Source organism: Lissotriton vulgaris, chromosome 3_1 (genome assembly GCF_964263255.1).
Source record: "Lissotriton vulgaris chromosome 3_1, aLisVul1.2, whole genome shotgun sequence".
Classification (NCBI taxonomy): domain Eukaryota; kingdom Metazoa; phylum Chordata; class Amphibia; order Caudata; family Salamandridae; genus Lissotriton; species Lissotriton vulgaris.
Window position 1 is genome coordinate 2,111,291,267 of NC_141689.1, and position 22,867 is coordinate 2,111,314,133.

Here is a 22,867-nt window from a genome sequence, read left to right on the forward strand (position 1 = left end):
ACAGCCATCACCCACGACCCCTCAGGGAAAATCTCCCATATAGCCCGTTTTTACGTCTTCGCAGAAACTGCAGCAAGACTGAGGAATACCAACGCCAAGCGGATGATTTGTGTACGAAACTCTCAGAAAGAGATTACCCCAAGAGAGTGATCAAGAACTGCAAAAAAAGAGCTAGGAACCAAAATCGGGAACGCCTATTAGAAACCAACCCAAAGAGTCCTGAACAAGACTTGATGACTTGCGTAACAACGTACAGCCCGGCCACCAATCAAATTAAGAAAATTGTGAACAAACATTGGCGGATCCTAACCTCGGCCAACCTTACATGGCCCAAACCAAGATTCTCCAACAAGCGGACACAAAATCTTAAAGACATCTTAGTCCACACCAGACCTGCACCTGAACAAGGAGCAAAACAAACACAACTCTGGGATCTCCCACCTGTCCAGGGTAATTTCCCTTGTGAAACCTGTTCGGTTTGTCATCTAACAGAAGTAACGAAGACAATCCAACTGTTACCGAACATGAAATGGTATATGAAAGCCCACACCAACTGCAACTCCAGTCATGTGATTTACATGATCACATGTCCGTGCAACATGCGATATATTGGAATGACATGTCGCAAAATAAAACAAAGAATTTGTGAGCATAGAAGTAATGTGAAGTGCAGGAAGGCCACTACGAAGATGGCCAACCATTTTTTGGAGAAAGGACACACAGTGGAGGACCTCAGATGGGTCATGCTTGAAACTCTGACCACAAGAGATCATAACGCTGAACGCATCCTGTTCGAAAAGGAACAGAGGTGGGTCCACCGTTTGGGAACAGATCGACAGGGATTGAATGATAATATCCCATGGGTAAGCCTGAATAGATGAGAAATCCTCATGGAACCCGCAATAGGTCCGCAGCAAACCTGTAATCAACACACCTGTCAAAACAACATGACAATCAGACATATAGTCTTAAACTGGAGACCTAGTACTGCCAAAGGGAAACGTAACAAGGTAGATAAGGCACAATAATACACCATCCTGAGGCCACTCGATCCATACGAGATAACATCAGGAATCCCACGACACTAGCCTTATCATTACTGTCCATATTGTATAAAGAAAACACTTGGAACATTTAACATATCCTTATATCCAATAATATGAAACACTCTTAGCCCCCTAAGATTTGGGTATATAGGTATTAGGCTGTGTGTCCCAAATACTAATTGACCTTCTCCCAACTCACAATGCAATTATTGCAATTTTTGTAATAATACACACAGCAGTCTTTCTTCTGAAATAGTCTTTCCTTTCTTTCTAAATAACAAATTAATATCGATGTTAAATCTAAATTATGGCATTAACAACTGAAAAGTCCGTACTAGGTAACTGTTCACTTTGAACAATTTTAAAATCATTTACGGAACTTCTCCGATTACCGTAGTCTCTTGTTAGTATCTATATTAGAGACCAGTATTTAACCCGGCAGAAACAGTAATTTCCGTTTCCGGGCCCAAGAGAAGTAGAGACAGCACAAGCTGCACCTAGGAGACGAGAGCGACGAGGTGTGGTGATCACGTACGAAACGACATCGGAAAAGATACAGATAAGTACACGCCCCTCCCGTAACTAAATGATTGCTTCTATTTTTGTAGAAGCGCCCCTCCTAAAAACTTCCTGGAGCTTGAATGAGGCGTTACCATACAACGCGTGAAAGGTACGTGTAATCATCCCGCCACAGTACCAGTATTATAATTAAAGGGCCACGCCATTATGAGTCACAATAACAGTTTTCTTTTAAGCACAAACTGCTTAATAATGCTATCTCAGGAAGCGAGGTGCCGCATTATATTAACACCTCAGGGTCCCCCTTTAAGTGCAAGTCGTTAAGATGCATGCAAACAACATATCTGTTACGAATGTACAAAATATCCTTAGACTCCACCTATTAGTGATTCTCCTTACACTATGGTGATAAAATCGAACTACCTTATAAATGAAAGGCACACAAATGCATGCCTCCTGACCCACCAAGCATTTATAAACAGCATGTCGTTTGTATTATTTTAAAGCTAGATGTGACTGATTGCAATTGAAAGTAGAAATATACCTGGCCTCATGAATCCTCAAATCCCATTTGTGTTTGTTATGTCAGGATGAGTATGTGGTGATAGCCCGCCACTAAGTATGTTGTCTTGAGGTGAAGCCTTCTCACAAGTAATTTTTTTAACAAATTTTCGAGCTAAGTATAACATATGCGTCCCCATGACCCTAACCCTAGATCTTACATCTTTGTTTTACCCACAGGACCAAAATTGACCCTCAAAAAAAGAGTAGACATTACGTCACTCTATATACCACATTCACCTGGTCCTGAAGAAAGCCCCACTGACCCTAAGAGGCGAAACGTGGCTGAAACATGTCGACCATTTTTATACACTAGAGAATTGAATATGTATGAATCCTAACTATTTCTAATAACATATTCTGGAATATTCTCAACCCATGATTCAATCCCGGACAATAAAGTGCAGTTTTCCTGGAATGATTGAATTATTTTTATAATTTCACTCACATACCACCCACTATCACTAATCCCTACTGTTTTTAACCTAGGGTGTTCTCCTCCTGGTGGAGGGTGCATACCAATTGGTCCTATGATTTTGCACGGACGTGTAAACAAAGGCGGAGAATCAACATATACCGCCCATACCACCACTGTTACACGTAAATGAGGGTCTTTTACCAAGGGACATCCCAGTTAGAACTGTACCCAGGTTATACAGGACAAGTGATCCCCCCCTCCCCCTTTTGATTGAAAATAATTTCTTGGATGTCCATGCCATATTTGGTAGATACTCCTGGTAAATTGGACAAAGTCGGTATTGTTTGTTATATCGGGTGGGCCGCCTGTGGTCCCACAGTCATGCCCTATAAAGACCGAACTAGTGGGATTTAAATATCTTGGCATATAAATAACACTGGACCCGAAGGCGAGGTATGCTAATAATTTAGAGCCCCCCTTGAGTCGGTTAAAAAAAGATGTGGAACGCTGGAGGGTTCTCCCCCTGTCATTACTTGGGAGGGCGGTGTTGTTTAAGATGATGGCCTTACCTCGGTTCCTATACATACTCCACAACACAATGGATCCAGTGCCTGTTACTTACTTCAGGGAGATCGAGACACTTCAGCGGCAACTCCTCTGGGACGGCAGGCCCCGCATAGCTTTTATCAAGCTGACTCTGCCGTGGTATGACGGGGGCATTGGCCTCCCGGACTTGAAGAAATATTACTGGGCCTCACATCTTGTGGCGGTGAAACTATGATTTATGGCCCCCCCCCGGGGAACCAGGCTATGCTACGGGCCGTGGGCAGGCACCAGGTGGAGATATCATTAAAGCCTTGTATGCCAAGCCCGGAAGATTCACGTTGGCGGGCCCGATGGCGCATGCCGTACATATCTGGCATGCTGCTACCAGAAGTTTGGGACGGAAAGGGAAACTGACATTGGCCACCCCCCTGTTTAGCTCAGAGAGGCTCGGAAGCTTGTGGAAGTCTAAAGGGTTCGATAAGTGGGACCTTATCGGAATTAGTCAGATTAAAGATGTGTGGGGGAAGGGCTGTGTGCAGACTTTCGAATCTCTCCAAAAACAATACAGCCTGCATGACAATGAACTATTGTTGTTATTGAGGTTGTGGAGAACTGGGCACTTTCATACACATCCCATGGCACTGTGAAGAGATACAAAATTACTGGATGAACGTACACAATGTGATCAAAGAAGTGCTGGGGGAGGAGATACGACCAGAAGCTCGGAGATGTATATTGAATTTATGGGAACCCAGGGATTTGAATGGGTATCAGAAACAGTGGGTGAGGTCGGTATATATGGTGGCGAAGCGTAACATTGCTCAGTTGTGGGGAGCCAGCCAGTCACCCCAGACTACCAAGTGGGCCCAGGATCTAGACTGGTGTATGTTTAGGGAAAGGGCAGTGTATGTGGCTAGGGGTTGTCCGGAGAAGTGGGGGAAGATCTGGGGGTCCTGGAATAGCCATCGCAGCGATTTATGTACACCCCCGATGAGACAAAGGGAAGTCGAAACACAGGACTCCCTGTGATCCCAAAATGGAAGATTAGAGGGGCATATGCATCAACAATCGGTAATACATGTCGGTAACAGCGAAAATTAAGGAATCGCTATTAAGGACATGCAAACCGCGATGCATCAAACTAATCGGTAAAAATTACAGAATCGGTAAAAATCGCTATTAAATAGCGAAAGTACGTCAGCGAGAGTAGCAAATACCGAGTTAGCAGATACCGAATCGGTATTAGTGAATCCGGTATTTGCGATTTCGGTAATAGCGAAAACGGGAAAATTACACGACGCAAAGCAGGCCGATGACATCACAACCAGGAAGTAGGACAGCCACGCTGCATTCTGTGTTCGGAGTAGTGCAGAGGAGGAGGCTGAGCACAGGAGCTGAGGACCCACACAGAACCAGTAGCAACCAGGACTAGGCAAGCAGGACAAGATGGAGAAGGAGGCCCCCCAGCAGGGAAAGGACACACACCGAAAGCGAAAACGCAAGTTTTCTGATAAGGAGCTGGAAATCCTAATAGAGTGTGTGACCAGCAACAATGACCGACTGTTTGGGAAGGTGCCAGAGGCTGAAAAACGAAAGATGTGGCTGCGCATCAAGGACAAGGTAAATGCCTGCGGAGTCACCCACCGCAGCATCGACAACTTAAAAAAACGCTGGTATGACCTGCGTAAGAGGGCCAAGGAGAGGATTGCGCAGAGGGTCAAGGATGCTGCTGGCACAGGAGGGGCACATCCAATGTGACGCCTAACACAGCCCTGGAGGATCTAGTGGAGTCCACCATAGAACCGGAAGCTGTTGTGGGGGTCACACGTCTGGACACCTCTGGTGCTGCGGAAGGAGGACAAGGTAAGAAGCATGGCAGCGTAACAATGCAGCGTGTACTAAGTCCCTGCCCAATCCCCATGCCAGACCCAGTGCACATGTAGCGTTGCCCTAAACACATACCCTCACCACTGTGTTGCACCATGGGAGTTGTAGTCAATACATGAATGGGTGCATGCCAGAGCCCAGAGATGAATACAGCAGCAAAGGGCCAATTGTCAGTCAAAAAAAGTAATTTATTGTGAGATGCCACAGCTATTTTCACATTCTATACCATGATATTAACTATGCACTGTTTCACACACAGATGCATCCCCCATCGATTCTGACGAAAGTGCCCTCCTCGTCATCTCTGAGACGCCAGTGTTGTCAGATGCGGAGTGCTCACAGGGAGCTGAAGCCATGTCCTCCTCTTCACCACCACGGCGGACAACACCTCCACCATCCCTGCGGTCCAAGACATTACCACCACCACCACCATCCTCGCGCTCCAAGACACCACCACCACCACCACCAGTGCAGGCAACTCCGCAGAGCCGCCGAGCAGATGTTCCCTCCCTGCCCGTGATGGAGTCGGATCACAGTTCAGCACCCCAAAATGTTCCACGCCAGGCTGTCGTCACTCCAACCAGCCAAACTGCAGCACGACAGCGCATCAGGCAGAGGGCTGTGCCCCCGGGTCGGGCTGCTGCAAGACCAGTCGATCTGTCCGAAGGGTACGGAGTTGTGGAGACCCGGATGCCGCGTGTCCAGCGCCTGCAGGGGAGACACATGGGTGCCATGAAACTTTCCATGACCAAACTTTGCAACAAACTAGGCAACATGACTGACGCTGTGCGTGAGCACACCACTGCCGTAGCTGCCGGCAACAATGAAATCAAGCTTTGCCTACAAGAACTGACACGTGCCGTAGTCGCAGGCCAACAAAGTGAGCGCCGGCGTCACAGGCAGATCATGCTGGCTGTGAATTCAACTAACAAGGCCATTAATAAGCTGTGCAACAGCACGGCTGTGCTGTCCCGCAGGTCCGTGTCCCTGCAAGTGGACCTAGGTCATTATTGTGGGGATGTGGCAAAGGCCCTTGAGAGGGGGACCACTGCAGTGGAGCAACTGCAGCTTGGGTCACCCAGTGTCAGCAGTCTAGGAGCGGAAGAGGGGAGTGGGGCAGCCTCCAGTGTCAGCGGCGTCTCCCTGTCGGAGACCAGCGGGAGGAGGCGCAGTGGGCGCAATGCAACTGCCACAGACTCCCATCGTGGAGAAGCCGAGGAGACACAGGACAAGAGACTGGGGGTACGCGGCAAACGGAAGTGAACATGTGACAAAGTCACACTGTCCTTGGTGACGTAACCATGGTCAGACTAAAGTGCCGCACGCATCACCCGTTCTGACAAGGGACAATTTAAGTTAGACTTCAACTGCAGCAGCAGCATGTTTGTGTTACGTATATCTGCACCAGTCAGGTGTCCATGCCCATTAAACCCTTGCAAATCTGATCCTGTTGTCAAGTCACTCTCTTACCTGTCTCAGAAATGATTCCGTGTGATGTATGTCCGCCTCCGTTGCCCTTCAGCTGTGTTGGGCACATGCGCCTGTCGGTGTTGGGGGGGTGGTTGCTGCGCACGTAGTGCATCCTCTCCGTCCACCTCTATGGGTATCCCCCTGCGTGTGGCGATGTTGTGCAGGATGGCACACACAGCAATGATCTGGCAGCAGGTCACTGGGTCGAACTGCAAGGCACCTCCAGTCTTGTGAAGTATTCGGAAGCGGCTCTTGAGGATGCCGAATGTACGCTCAACCACATTCCTTGTGCTGATGTGTGCTCTGTTGTAGCGCTGCTCTTGCGGTGTAGCTGGGTTGCGGTAGGGAGTGAGGAGAGATTCACGCAATGCATATGCGCTGTCACCTGCAGGATGGGGAAAGAATGGTAATCAGCATGAATGAAAATATACATGTGGGGATGGAGTGGATGGAGAGTAAGATGATGCATTTATATGTACCTAGTAGGTGTCCCTCTCCAAATTCACCGTTGATCAGGCGCCTGTGGAGGCCACAGTGACGGAATATGTAGGCGTCGTGTGTGCTCCCGGGGAATTGGGCTACAAGGTCCGTAATGATGTACTTGGCATTGCACACCACCTGCACATTGATCGAATGGTATGACTTCCGGTTGCGGAATATATATTCGGTGGCTGATGGAGGACAGATGGGGACATGCGTGCCACCTGGTAGAATTCCCGTTTGGTGCGGGTCAGCTGCTGGGGGGTTGTGGGGAAGGTGATGTGGAGATTTATTAATGTCAGCATGGCCTCTAGGAACCGGTGGAAGAAGCGGATAAAGCACTTTGCGACACGCCTCCAGTCTCAGCTAATACCCCCTGGAAGCTTCCAGACGCAAGCAGGTGCAGGCAGCATAGGACCTGCACATGGGCCGGTTAACGATGGTCCTACGGGGCTCGTGCTGCAGTAATGGTTCCAGGTCTGCTATTAGGCGCATTATCATGGCACGGTTGAGTCTATACTTGTCGTACACCTGTTCCTCGGTCTGCCCCAGCAAATTGATGCACACCCTGAAGATCCTGTCCTGGATCATCCTCCTGCGCTGGGCCTGGGCGTTGATCCTCCTCCTCCTAGCAAGCACGTAGAGGGCAGCCATTTTGGTTGACATGTGGGGTTTCCCAGGGCATTTATGAAGGGTTACTGATTGTCAGCACCTGCTGATGGGGTTTAAAACATTTTTTCTGTCCTTCAGTTTACTTTACCTCCTGATTGTGATTCCCCTTATTTTGCTCATGCTAAATTGCGATTTTTGGGATTTTCGGTATTAGCGACTTTTCATGCATACCATTGCGATTCGTTAATAGCGATTCGGTATTTCCGAGTCAGCTTTGGGGTTCGGTAATTCCGATTGTCTGTTTTGCGATTCGGTAAATTACCGCGGGGGGGGTTTTAGCGATTCTTTATTTTTTACCGATTTATTGTTTGATGCATAGCATTTTCTGGTATTGCGTTCGGTATCGGCCTGTTTTACCGATTCAGTGTTTTACCGGGAGGTATTTTCGTTGATGCATCTGCCAGATTGTAATTTATGATTCTGTACGAATGACAATTCAAACCCTGCAATGATGTTATATGTTGATCACCTGATGCTAATGTTTCGTTTGTTCCTTTTAATAATAAAAAGAAATATATAAAAAAAAAGATCTATTCCTCTCCACTTTATAGAATAAGAGACTAATAAGCTCGCTAATGAGAAGATTCATTCATTTAAAAAAGAGCTTCTCCATTTTCTGTAATAAGTCATGTCTGGATTCTGGGTTAACTTAATCTGTGTATGTGCTAACTATGCCTATAAAAAGGGATTTGACTAATTAAATATTTTAAGCTTGTTTGAAAAATAATTGTTGTGCCACAACTGTTGCTTTACTTTGTTTTTACATCCATCTAAAAAGCACATTGCCAAGCCCAGCAATGCCTCTTTAGATTGTGATATACAACGACTTCCAGTAGAGGCTTTTGATGTAAGTCTTATAAGGCTATTGGAGCCTAAGAGAAAATCCTTCTAATCATTAAGTATTAATGGGCAGCCGAAAGAAGCTATACCCTACTTCAGAGCAACTCTACGTGTCTCATGTTCACACCTGACATTGGATTTAATGGGCATTAAGTCTTTCGATTCTACCTTGCTTTAGTTGACAATTGGTAGTCTTTTTGGTCTATACCACTGCTTATGGAGAAGCATCTCCAGTCTTCCTGAAAAGCACCTATCACACATGAAGAATGAACTTCTGTAAGTCTCTTTAGGCAATGGCATTTGCCAAACATCTCCTTGGGACTTCTTTCCACGCTGCTGGCAAAAGTTTGGAGGTTATTAATCAAGCTCTATCTTTGTGGCTGAGTGCATGTGAGATGTGTCCTGATGTGCACAGGAGCTAGCACACTTCCATTGTGAGTGACATCGAATCTTTAAACTGTAATCTGGTAAAGATACATTTACTAGACAACTGGAAGGACGAGAATATTATGTTTGAAAAAGGTGACTTTATATTTTCCTAAAAGTCATTACAGTTTATGTCAATTCCTGTCTCTAAAGTTTTATCAGACCTATCTGGAACCATAAGATAATGCATGCTGAGCATCAATTCATTACACATTTGCACTGCATTAGAAATAATATAATGAAGCAGACAATAAGTCAGTGACATCCTCTCTGATTCATGTTCAGTACCTCAAAGTAACGAAAATACATTTACTAAAATAAAAAAGCCTATTAAATAGTCGCTATTTGAAAGCTTTTAATTTTGTGTGTATTTTATTGTAGGCTGAATTAGAGGCCTTTGAGAACAGGATGCGAGGCCGGCGGAAGAAGAACAGAAGGAAGGACGAAATTGAGGTTGAACCATCAATTTGGCAAAAGTATAGGAATTACATCCTGGTGCCTCTCTGTGTTGTTGCCTTTGCCATGGCCACCTTCTATATCATTCACAGTGTTTGAAATGTACTGCGTTGATTTTTACATTTCTTTCTGTAGTAGTGTAATGTTTTTATTTTATTTCCACTTTTAGCTGCACTCTGTAAAAGGACATTATGTTAATATTTCCATTCTGTATAGCTAACTTTCAAAAGAGTTGCCTTTATTATAAGTTTATTGAACAAATCCAAAACCATTGAGACATTTCTAATTTAGAATACCAGTTTTGGAAAGATTTTTGTTAGAAGTTGGGGCAATTCTAAATGCATTGAACTGCTATTGTTTCTTTAGCGATTTCATGTTTGAAACAAAATGGAAAGTTAAACATTTATTAATATTTTAAATCCATGTTAAGAAAAAGGGTTGATTGCAGCTCTAGTTGTATATTTGTCTGATTTAATGATGTAAAGGAAGATAGTAAGTCATCAGTTAAAAAAAAAAACATAAAAATAAGTGGCATTGCTGTGAAATTGAACTATAAATGGAAGAAAATAAAGTTTGTGGACGGGTGGGGGCTGGCTGGTGTCTTAATAAGTATGTGTTTGTATTGTTGGCCACACTAAGTAATTTTTCTTGAATTCACCCAAATAGTAAGAACCCCAGCTGTTGTTCTGACCTTTTTAAAAAAGATTTTTGTCTTCTAATGGGATTATACTTCGGATCCCTTGCAATCATATTCCTAGCTGTATTCACGGATTTGGGTGGTGCCACATACGTCTTCATTGGCCATCATATGAAAACAGATTATTTATTCACTATCTAAATAGTAGTCTACACAGTAGTAAAACTCTTTATTCATATTTCTCTATTAATCTCATAATACAGTTTATTTCCACACCATATATAATTATTCAACATGTTTGGGTTTTGTACATCTTTTACTATTTCATACTTAAATAGCATCAGGCCTCTTATTACCGGTAGTGACACGCAACTCATCTCAAAATAACCTGTCATTTTTTAGATGTATCCTGTAGCCATTATAATTCTTTATTACAAAAAGAAAAAAGATAATGTAAAATCGTTCAGCGCTTTCCAAATGTCAGTAACACTTGTACAGTCATATTAAAAAGAATGACCTTTGGGACTCTCAAATGTTGTATTTATTGATTGCCATAAACTCCAGAAAAGTGCTCGGAATTTACTTCTAGTTCCTCTGGATTGTGCCCCCAACTTCTTCGTACTTGATGCTTCCATTGCAAACTGTCCAAAAGAAAAACATGAGCTCCTGTATTTGAACCCTGCTAGGCCAAGAAAGTGAGCCGTATGTTTTAACCCAGTATACCTGGGCTGGCGACAACTTGATGTTCTAATATGAGATAGCAAGAAATGTGAAGACATTATTTTACTCCTTCAGTTTGTAGTTATAGTAGCGAAAGTCTGTGAAATGCAGACATTGCTGTTAAACCCTCTCAATAAAGTGCGTAGAGCATTGATGTATGATCTTGGATTTTATGAGCATTTGCTGCATTAAATTGTGATTTTTGTCATGACATTTTCACAATGATTACAAGTTTCAGTTGGGATTCGAGGTTTGTAACAGCATATGGTAAATGCAATATGGTCAAATGTATTGTAAGTCAACACACTACTGAAGTAAGAATTGTTTTTGTTGGTCAGCACTAGTGATCATTGGCGGTAGATGTAAAACTGTGATGATCCTCACACCATAATGGTGATGTAAATCCAAAAAGTACACAGTTTTCTTAGGCCGGCCTTCTCCGTTTCCTGTCTATAATATCAGCCTCACCATCATGTGGCATAGACCAGAACTGTACAGAAGCTCTTCTAACGAATGCGTAGGAAGCGCACGGTTTCCCCACTGCATGCTTGTGCCCTATTGCCTCAGTGTATCTCTTATGTGTCCTGCCTACTCTTATATTTTTTTTACTCATTCCTTGCACGTGGCATTTGTGCTGCAGTCACCAATTTCTATTTGGCTTGTAGCTGGAGCTCGCTTTTATCACGGTAAACACTCACCTGACCAGGCCGGTGTCTGGATTCTATACGCTGGACTGAATGTCAAACTTTCTTAGCTTCTTTTACTGTTGAAAGCAGATGATGCTTGAAAGTCTAAGGATATCATCACGCCCTCATACAATCTTTTGATATCCACAATCGACTAAGAACTGGGCCCTTCATGTGCAGACAGACGATATTGTAAATTGCCTCCAAAGATGCTCAGTTTGTACAGTAATTGGTCCACTATTCCTGTGAAGCTTCCTTCAGCATATGAATAACAAGGAACAGAGTATTCACAGAATACCACTGACATATCTACAGGCAGATGAAGATCCTCTATAATTAAAAGAAGCTCCATATGTGGTGCAGTTTAATAGCAAATGTGCTGTGTGCCAGTTAGAAGCAAAAACAATTGATGGACAGAATGCAGAACAATGTCATACATTCACCGCAGTACAGAGATATGGGCCTAAATCCATACTTTTTTCTCCCCATGTCTTTCCAATTTGACGCCAGTCCTATGCAAATCAGTCTTGACCGAACTGCCAGGTCAGGTCCTTCCTGGACTGAAAACAAGCATCCTGGGATACGTTTTGGGGCATCTTTGTAATGTCTGCAGAGGGGGTTGGCCAGCTGTTGTTGTTGAGCACAATATTGCTGGCACCTTTGAAAGGAGAAACCTCTACTAAACTCCTGAGACTTCTTAAACTGTTGGTAATCATTAGGATGGGTTTGTAGACCAAGGGATATAGCTTTGGTTTTGCGCTCTTTGAATCTTTCGATGGTGAGTCCGCCTTAGCACCAACGAGACAAGATCAATTAAAAGGTAAGTTCATGTGTGTTGTCTGGACATCCTGAGAAGCCTGATTCTCATACCTAAATATGTCTTCTTCTTTGGGGGATAGCACTAACTACAGAGTGTGCAGGGTTAAGGCCGGGTTATATGGCCTGCTTTGCAGCAGCCTAACTAACATTTATGAGCTCTTGGAAGTGGGCCTGAAACTTGTTTGACAGGTTAGAAATGATAGCCTGAGCACATATCTTCCCATAATGAAAGTGGCATTTATGGACTTGAGAGCCATACTTCCAGCCTAAAAGACCTTTTCGAATTGCTCCATTTTATTTTACTCCACGTCAGATGGTGTGAGTGCAAACGCTCCAGGAGTTAAAGATTTTGAAGAACATGAAGCCAGTATTACCAGCCTTTCTGGGGCTGGATGGGTTGACCATGTCCCCAGGGACAGGTTTGTAACAACAAGTTATTTGCCTGAATACAGCTACAGATGTTGTCGACTTTTTCCAAATAGCCAAGATAGGCTCAGTCAGGGCTTCATTAGGAGGAAAAGTGACTCTGCAAAGTGAGAGGTAAAATGCAGCACTTTCCAGGAAAGACCTAGTTTGGCAGTTTAGACTGGACGGTTCCCATGAGGCACAGGGTCAAGACTGATTTGCACATGGCTAGGTCCAAACTGGGGTGATGTAGTGAGCAAAAGAACAATGGATTAAACCCCGATCCTTGTGACTGTATGTGAATGTTTGCATTGTTCAGCATTCCGTCCATCATTTGTTCCTTCGGCTTGCGTCAGTACACATTAATGCACGTAAGATGAGCTGAGGACTTGGACATTACTGGTGAACATTAAGGGTGGCACAGTAAGGAGAGATCCTTTGCTATGACAGAAACACCCAGTGATGGGAGACATTAATGAATGCTGAAACAAACAATTTTTTGGGGGGAGGGGGGAAGAATTCTGAACATACATTTAGCTTTGCGAAGAGGGGCAATAGAAGAAACAAAGTCCCCCTTTGGTATTACAGTGGTACTGACAGCTGGAAGGGGGCCTGGAGGAGGGTTTAGAATGTCCTCTTTTATACGACAGTGGGACAACAAGGGACATGTATAGGCTGTGGCAGGGGGAGAAAATAGAAAGTTCTTTTGATTCAAGTTCACAGGGATGGGATGGTTCCAACCATAAGGGCACGCACACGCTGGAGCATACATCCCGAAATTGATAGAGGTCCACAAGAGAGAATGATGGTGAATCTCTTACTGATGAATTATAAGGGGGCTAAACTCCCCGACAAATTGACAAAGGTTATGGCAATACCTCAACAGAATCAGGCCTGATGATATTATGTTACGAGAAACACATTTACAGCTGTCCAGTTCAAAGAGACTAACACACAAACACAATCCTTTACAGATTCAGGAATCTGCAAGCACTAAAACAGCAGGTGTCGCAACATTAATGAGTCATACATTGGAGGTCCGGCTCCCAATAACTAAGACAACGATGGTAGACAAATGCTAACCAAAGTGGACCAAAAGGATACAAACATAACCGTGCTTAATATATATGCACCAAACTCAAATGCGGAATCCTATCTGTGGTCTTTGCTGCAGGATGTGAGCCACCTACTAAAGGGATAAGTCCTAGTGGAGGGGATTTGAATTTAGTTTGGGATGGGACTTTGAAGCAAACTCGCCTCATCAACAGATGCATGCTGTAGCCAACAGGAGGCTTAAGAACTTCATAGAGGATATGGGTTGATGGATTTGTGGCGGCGCCTAAATGGAAATGAGGAACTTTTCCTATTCCTCATCCAAGCTCCGAATGTGTAACAGAATTGATTACATCATGGTAGATATTAAAATGTTTTGGAGAATTAAAGCAATCAAGATGGGAGATATTGTCCTCTCCAACAAGGAGCAAGTCCATTTGCAGTGGACACTGGGCCCACTGGAACAGTGCCTGGGGCGCTGATGATTTAAGGAGTAGCTCTTAAGAGATCAGGTTAATATACAAGAAATAAAAAATGAGATAAATGGGTTTACTGCCTCCCTTGCTGAGGACGACCCGCCCCCCTCAAATCAATGGAATGTACTGAAGGCACTTCTTGGGGGCACACTGATAGCGATGTATAAAATAAAGCAACAACTAAGGCAGATAGAGAACCTGAATAAGTAGTAGACATCAGCAGGAGAATATGGAGGATCACTAGGCTAAGGGTGCAACGTACAGTCATTTCCACTAGTAGGGCAGTAAGATGTCAGTTACTGTCCCAGGCAAAGTTTTACTCCACAGGGAACAAAACAGGGAAAATGCTAGGCCTTCAACTGAAGGCCACAGCTCATACAGCCTACATGACTGATCTTAGGATCCCACAAGGGCTATGATAAAAGATGCAAAGGGGAAACAGAATCTGATTTGGCAGTTCTTTCAGGGACTATAAGGGGCCAGAAGATAGATGTCTAAAGGACAGGTAAGAGGCGGCTCAAATACTTGTGGAAATGTAATCTTCTGACTAACAGCAGAGCAAATGGAATACTTAGATTGCTCCATCGATCGGGCTGAAGTAGTCAACCCCTCAAAGGGTAGAAGTACTTGGGCCCGATTGTTACACAATGGCATTTTAGAGTGGAGCTTTAACTCCACGCCTTACAAAACATTTCAACTGATTTTGTGAATTGGGGAAGCCACAGTGGTATTAATTCCTAAACCTGGTAAAGACCCCAAAGACTGTAAATCCTATTGCCTGATCGCCTTACTGAATCTTGATGCTAAAATATCCACTAAATCTGTCAGCGGGGCTGTGGTGAGGTGGGAACATTCTATCACTCTATATGGCAATGCCCCAAGATTGCAGGGTAGTGGATTAAAATTATGAGAACTATATCTCAGGTGGTCGAGGAGACGCTCCTCGTGGAGCCCAGATGCTGTCTTCTGAACCTATGGGAACCAAATGACCTCTCACACCCCGCTCAGGATTGGGCAACGCTAAGTATGATGTACGCCAAACGTAATATAGCGAAATGTTGGGGGGCAGAGGGGTTGCCGACACTGAGGGATTGGTGCTTGGACCTAGACGCAGCAATGATGGCAGAAAGGATGGTTTATGTGCACAGGGGGTTTCCTCGGAAATGGGAGAAAGTCTGGGGGGCATGGACTAAATAAAGGGGTAATTTGTGTAAACCACCTACAATGGATGTGGGAAGTGAAACTGAAGAATGAAGGAGGGGAGGGAAGGGTCGGAACAATGCATCATGTGAAGTGTACACCAAGCTGCTGGTTTTTATGGGATTTATTGTCGCACCGAAGTAATAATCAACTTTTGCACCCAATGTCTGTACCCTTTGATTATCGAATGTCCTGTATTATTTTCAATAAGAAATGTTTTAAAAAATATATATATATCCACTAAAGCATTTGAGAACAGACTTGATAAATATATGCCCAGGATGGTTGATGCAGACAAATCCGGGTTCATCAGAGGAAGGCAGACTCATGAACACAAGACAGTGGCACACCTGGTAGAGAAAAACACCAAGAATAAAATACTGACTTTTCTGCTCATGTAAGATTCAGAAAAAGAGTTTGATTGAGTCTGTTGGTCCTTTTATAGAGCAGGTATTGTCCAACCTTAGGTTTGGTGGACGGATGAGAAATTAAATTATGCTGAACTATGAAGCACCCAAGGTGAACCTACTGGTCAATGGCAATGTCTCCAGTGCAATGCACCTGCAAACTGGAATCAGGTATGAGTGTTCATTATTGACCCTTCTGACTTTAGCAATGATACTTCTGGCTGGAGTTGCGAGCTGATCTGACCATTCATGCGATCTCCTTTGGTGGAGAAACCCACAAACCGTCCCATTCTTAGTTGATATCCTTCTTTGACTAATCTGGAGGAGTCGCTTGAGGCGACAGTTCGACATCTGGCATGCTGGTGGTGGGGTTCAAGGTGAACAATGACAAATCTGAGATGCGCAACTTGACGGTATGCAAAGATGAAATGAACAATCTAAAGGTGAGATTACACTATAGGTGGGCCATATTGTAAAAAGATATCTGGCCATTGACTTTACCCCCTCCGTGCCAAATATGATGTGGGCCAAGTAGGAGTGTCAAAGAAATGAAGCGATGTGCGAACTGGACAGACAAATGACTTTGCCAATATCATGGTTGCTGAAGATTTCTACAATTAAAATGAATATACTGCCATAGGTCTATCTATTTCAGGCTATCCCATACCCAATCCCAAAGGCAGAGAGCCCGCATCTCCAGAAGATTTTAATGGCTTCGGTGGGCATGGGTGAATGTCATTCCCGACCTCTGGAGATATTATCAGTCTGCCCCATTGCACATTCTTCAGGCCTGGACAATAAGGGAAACTGACAAAAAGTGGGTGTTCAGTTCCAAGGCAGCTCTCGGTCAATTGTTCTGGGACGTTCTTTGACTCCTACAGCAGGCGAGACCAAATAATTAATACTCACTTATAATGTGACATGCAATGAACCATCATGACAACATAGGATGCAGTGGACACTAGGGCACATATTTCCAAGCCTCTCACCACTGCAACGTCTTTTTTCAGGAGATTGGGGCTTCACCTTATTTATAAGGCAGAGTTAAGCCACTTAAAGGCACCCTTTCACGCTTTATTTAGCGTAAAAGGGGAGGGTAATGGGTGTTCCACTGCAACACCCATTGATTTTGACTCTGCCCCATATTTACAAGGGCAGCATCAAAATTAAGACCAGGGAAAACCTGGTCTTATCCTGGCGAATGTGGTCTTACCCTGTTTCAATGTGCGCTGCACAGCACACATGGAGACAGCAAAACGCCAATGATTGTTTATGTGCAAGAAGGTGTCCTTTCTTGCGCATAAATAATCCTTTAAAAAAATTACGTTTTGCCACTTCTATGTGTGCTGCATTGAGCAGCACACAGAAGTTACAAATCGCTATTTAAAGATTGAATATGTGCAGGAATGGACACCTTCCTGCACACAAACAATCTTCCCCTGCAACGCAGACACCCTTGCACTATGATACAAGGGTGCCTGCGTTGGCGCTAGGCAGCTAAATTTAGCACCAGCACGAGGGGAAACACAGGGCTGCACCGTATCCTGTAAATACAGTGCAGCCCTGCGTTTGTAAGGTGATGGAGCGTTTTGTTCGCCTTCTTGGCTTACCAACACGCATTGCCACTTTACTAGTAAATATGCCCTTAAATTAGGTCTTTTTATCACACCATTCCCATACATGATAACCTGGAACTCATACCAGCTCAGATATCTTAGATAGAGGAAGGAGAATTGTAATGTACTAAGCTGTCTCTTTGATACGGGGGAGATCAAGTCATTTGCAAAATGTAAGACAGACTTTCACTTTACAGAACAGAATCAGATGACATGCACTCAGATTCGAATAAGAACACCAGAATATTGATCAGCTAATTAACGACTGCCGCAACAGATTGGAAGGCACAGGATCCTCCCACTTTAAACAGATAGTACACAATACTATTGAATTTAGTGGTGATGGAACGAAGAATGTATGACATAGATGGTAGCTGTGACAAATTTGCACAGACTATAAAAGCCCCTAATAGATCAGATGATGGGGATCAAGGGGAATTTGATGCATCCTCGTAGACTTCGAGCTCTGGATCTCAACTATTAAAGGAACTGGTCATGGAAACTACAGAAGCAGGACTGTCTCTGATGGAAAGCTCCGGAGGTAGAATGACAGTCCCGAATTTGATAGACATGTGTAGCATGTTTAGCAAACGCCTGGACCATCATCACGCGGCGGCGTCAATCCCTTGTTCATCCCTCTTTTAAACTTCACGCCAAATCATCTCCACCCTAACTCGACTTTAAACAGAGGCATAACTAGACATGTGTGAAATACTCGGGTGCAGCTGTGTGTGTGACCGGGAAGCTGTCTCAGCCGGGCCGACACACAGGGGGGGGGGGCGGGGCTACAATGGGCGGTATGTATTTGCACCTAATTACATGTGCCCTGAAATAAGGAATACCAAAGGGGATGATGGATGGAGCGTTTGAGGAAATCAAACACTCACCGCCAGTCAACTGATCTGGGTTTAATCCATCCCCATTCTTTAGCTCACTCCACCTCCACCACCCCAGTTCAGAAACGCCCATATGCTAATCAGTCTGACCCTGTGCCTCATGGGAACACAGTCCAACCCGAACTGCCAAGCCATGTCTTCCCTGGACCAGAAACAAGCATCCTTGGACCGTTTTCGGATTCATAATCCTCATCAGCCAGGCTATCTGGAATCCAGTGGTAGAGTGAGCAAGGGACCCACGTCTGGGCATACCATGCCAACTTAGGACGAACAAAGCGATACCAAAGATGATGATGGACGGAGCGTTTGAGCAAATCAAACACTCACACCCAGTCAACAGATCTGGGTTTAATCCATCATCATTCTTTAGCTCACTCCACCACCCAAGTTCAGACATGGCCATATGCAAATCAGTCTGACCCTGTGCCTCATGGGAACAGTCTAGCCCAAACTGCCAAGCCATATCTTCCCTGGACCAGAAACAAGCATCCTGGGACTGGTTTCGGATTCATAATCCTTATCAGCCAGGCTATCTTGAATCCAGTGGTAGAGTGAGCAAGGGACCCACGTCTGGGCATACCCTGCCAACTTAGGGCGAACAAAGTGATACCAAAGGGGATGATGGACGGAGCGTTTGAGCAAATCAAACACTCACCCCCAGTCAACTGATCTGGGTTCAATCCATCACCATTGTGCAACATTCTGTCCATCATCTTGTTTGTTTTGCTATTCACCCTATATGGGAAGGGTATGCCTAGACGTGGGTCCCGTGCTCACTGCACCACTGGAGTCAAGCTATCCTGGCTGAAGACGGCTGATAGCCAGAAACCGGTCCTAGGATGCTTGATTCCGGTCCAGGGAAGACATGGCTTGGCATTTCGGGCTGGACTGTTCCCATGAGGCACAGGGTCAAGACTGATTTGCATATGGCCATGTCAGTACTGGGGTGGCTTGGTGAGCAAAATAACAATGGATTAAACCCAGATCTGTGACTGGGGTGAATGTTTTGCCATTGTGCAACATTCCGTCCATCATCCTGTTTGTTTTGCTATTTACCCTGTGTGGGAATGGTATGCCCAGACGTGGGTCCCGTGCTCACTGCGCCACTGGAGTCAAGCTATCCTGGCTGAAGACGGCTGATAGCCAGAAACCGCTCCTAGGATGCTTGATTCCGGTCCAGGGAAGACATGGCTTGGCAGTTCGGGCTGGACTGTTCCCATGAGGCACAGGGTCAAGACTGATTTGCATATGGCCATGTCTGAACTGGGGTGGCTTGGTGAGCAAAATAACGATGTGTGACTGGGGTGAATGTTTTGCCATTGTGCTACATTCCGTCCATCATCTTGTTTGTTTTGCTGAAATAAGGAATAACATGAGTAATCGTTTCCTGTGGCAAGTTTTGAATGTTATTACTCCTAGCGTACAGATATATACATCAAATATCCTCCGGGTAGGATCCTTTGACAATTGCATGAGCAAACACAAGAGCAAACGGCATGTATGATCGGCTCATAACAGGAGTAAGAACAAACAAAATAACCTTTTGCCTTTGTTCTCTCCACCCACCTCAGAATTAGGCCTGTAAGGTGATGTTTCCTCTTAAACCCTCGGCGTAAGAACCAGACCAAACTAATGTAACTGTTTGTGTAATTGCGTATTTGTTGGGCAGCCTGTCCTGGCACACATTGTTAATAGAGGGTAGAAAGCATTTACCACTTGCTTGTGAGTGTTATTATTTATTTGAGGTAAACCCACACCCTTCAGAGATTGGTGCACTTTAAAACGGGTGATTTACCACACACCTTTACAGTATATTGAGAATGACCTCATGTGGGGTAATACATGTGCTCAGTACAGTGCAGAACATGAGGGTGCTCCTGCCAGATCCCGGGGCTGTTATTAAGCATGGTCCAGGATCCAGGGTGCCCTCCCAGGATAATGCTGATTTTGGCCTGACGTAATTTGCCAACACCATAACACATTCAGCAGCACCCGCCACTGACAGCTCTTTATTCTGAGCATCTATCTGCAGGCGGTGAAGGGGCTTTTTTATTTTCACTTCCAGGTGGACCCAAAATAATGGACTACTTTAAATGGCCATCAGCCCACCTTTTGTTCGAGTATCACCTGGTGGACCCCAAAACAATGGCCTAATTTAAAGGGCCATCAGCACTCTTTTTGTTTGAGTATCCCCCATGGTGGAAACTACTTGGAGCCTAACACCTAAATGCTATTGAGGGAAACTAAGACCCACATCTTTTGATCTGTACAAGGAAAATATGATTTGGAGACTGGTTTTTCACGTTGTTCAACCTCTTTGTATAAGAGATGAGCACACACCTTAAATATGCCAGATCTGGGTAATTACACGAATTCTGATTTTAACAATGTTCTCTTTTTTTTATTTAATTGTTTCATAGCATTTCTCATCCCAGTGTAGGGTGTCAGAGTATGTTACATCACACGCTAAAAAAAGACAATAAATCATAAGTGTTCAAATCAATCTACAGTATGTTACATAAGACAATGAGGATTACAAATTGTCAAGAGTGCCTGGTCAGGAAAAACACAAAGTCAAGATTTAAAACCCGTTAGACTTTCTTACTTCTGAATGACCTCTTTTAGCAATCTTGCTAACAGACAGATATTGAGAATAACAATAAGGTTCTAAACCCATGCCTTAACACTTGCATGTAGCTCCTTGGTGCCAATCCATAGCTCTCTGTGATATATTAGAATTATTGCAAGTTATGAACAGCAAGTAACAAGAGGATGTCAAAAGCAGTAACCCGCTTACCTTGATGCATAAAATACAAATTTAAAATGTGCATGGTAAACTTCATGATTCTTAACTGGGTGTAGACAAACACATCTTTGCATTAACCACCAGAGAAATCTTACTTTATTAAAGAAAGAGATGGCTGTGGCACAACAACCCTATGGTGTATGAGATCATATGCAGCCTGCTTCCTGTCCCCCATGGCTCCTCCTACGCTCCAGTGTTTCTTGTGCCCCACCTGGCACACATCATGTCGGAGGATGGTGATGATGTTAACATTTTGCCACCCCCGGAAATATTTCTGCGGACGTCCATGATGTTTAGCCCTGTGTGTGCAGGGAGGTGGGTAGGGGAATCGGAGAAATTACGTTTATTCGGTTTTTGTGGGAGTGAGAAGTAAAAAGGGAGATATTTTGTACAATACCTGCTGCACTGATATGTTGCATTTCATTAGAACGTGTCAATAAACAATATTTGAAACCCCAAAAAAGGAAAATGACATCAGCATGACGACGGGGGCACTTTATGGCTCATGTGACGTCACGGGCCGACTGTAAGTTTGTTAAGGAGCCGGTGCCTCCTGTCGGCATGGGAGAGCTATTGAAAAGTTTCTGGATCCAGACTGATGCCTGGGATATTCAAACGATGTGGAATCTGCAGGTAGATGTAGTATCTGCAAGAAAAGGCATTACCAAAGGTAAGTAACTTATTGCTTCATGACTAGGAGGAAATCCACAGTAAACAATGAATTTCACCACTGCCAGTGGGTAATCCATGTTTTAAAATGAGTTGCGTCCCAGCTCCTTAAATACTGCATGGTGTTTGAGCAAGAGTAAAAGCAACATCGGTGGCCGTTCATAGCTCTGTAAGGAAACACCTTGCACCACTCTTCATTGATTTTGCAGTCATTACTCTTTAAATATATAATGTTGGAAGATGAAGCTTTTGGCCAGGAATTTGTAGGCAACCTATTTGCTGGAACTCTGATGAGGTATACATGGTCTCCAACCCCACATGTTCTCATGAAAGCAAAATTCAATTTCAAAGTGACTGGGAAGGATTAGGAAGTTGGGTGCCACTAAGGGAAATTGCTTACATGGTAACTGATAATATAGGTTCATCGTCTTACTTTGCCCCAAAGGCAATTCTGAAGATTTTGTGGGTCCAAAATCAATCACTTCACTAGGATATTTATCTGACTTTAAAAAATACATCCTGTAGGTTGCAAGAAAACAAGGAGGATCCATATTAGCTGCCTCTTCATTAATAAACAATGTATGTATTAGTCTGTAAATAACTGTTGCTGAACAAATGCAAGGCCCAGGGACATAATGTTCCTCAGCTCAGCTGATTCAACCATACCTATTGGAAAACGTGTAGAGACAAGATGGTGGCACTTGGTGAGAGAATAGTGCCTGTGCACAAAGTGGGTCCCACTGAAGATTTAGTCTCAACCATTTTTGGTGGATCTCTTTATTATTCCTTCTAGAGATGCAGAAAATCACCATGAATGCTGCTTTTGGTTTGGTATTTATAAAAATCCAATGGTGGAATATGAACTTGAAATATGGTTTTGGTCATCCCTTGTCTATGCTAATGTCCCGAATTCTGTAAAGAGTGTGTTCCTCTAAGATGCTTTCAGCTTGAGAAAACTAGTACCTAGCTATCTATGACTCAGAACAAGACTACATACTGATGACTGTTATCTGCAATACACAGCTATATCTTTGTGCCACCAGCATTAGAGATAAGATAACCTGGTATTTGTTGATCTTTATCCTTGGACATACATGTTTAAGTAGTGGTCAAAGGGTGGATAGTTGTATGTTACATTCACGGTGCCGAAGACTGC

At 44.1% G+C, this 22,867-nt stretch overlaps 1 protein-coding gene across 1 annotated transcript in view; it reads left to right on the forward strand.

Moving 5' to 3' along the window:
- Window positions 1–10,832, forward strand: part of NFXL1 (nuclear transcription factor, X-box binding like 1) — a 680,877-nt gene extending 670,045 nt beyond the window's left edge. Inside the window, exon 23 of the mRNA XM_086962681.1 lies at window positions 9,247–10,832. Coding sequence (XP_086818807.1) covers window positions 9,247–9,420 — 174 coding nt within the window. The 3' untranslated portion in view covers window positions 9,421–10,832. The remainder of the gene's footprint in view (window positions 1–9,246) is intronic.
- The last annotated feature ends 12,035 nt before the right edge of the window (window positions 10,833–22,867 follow it).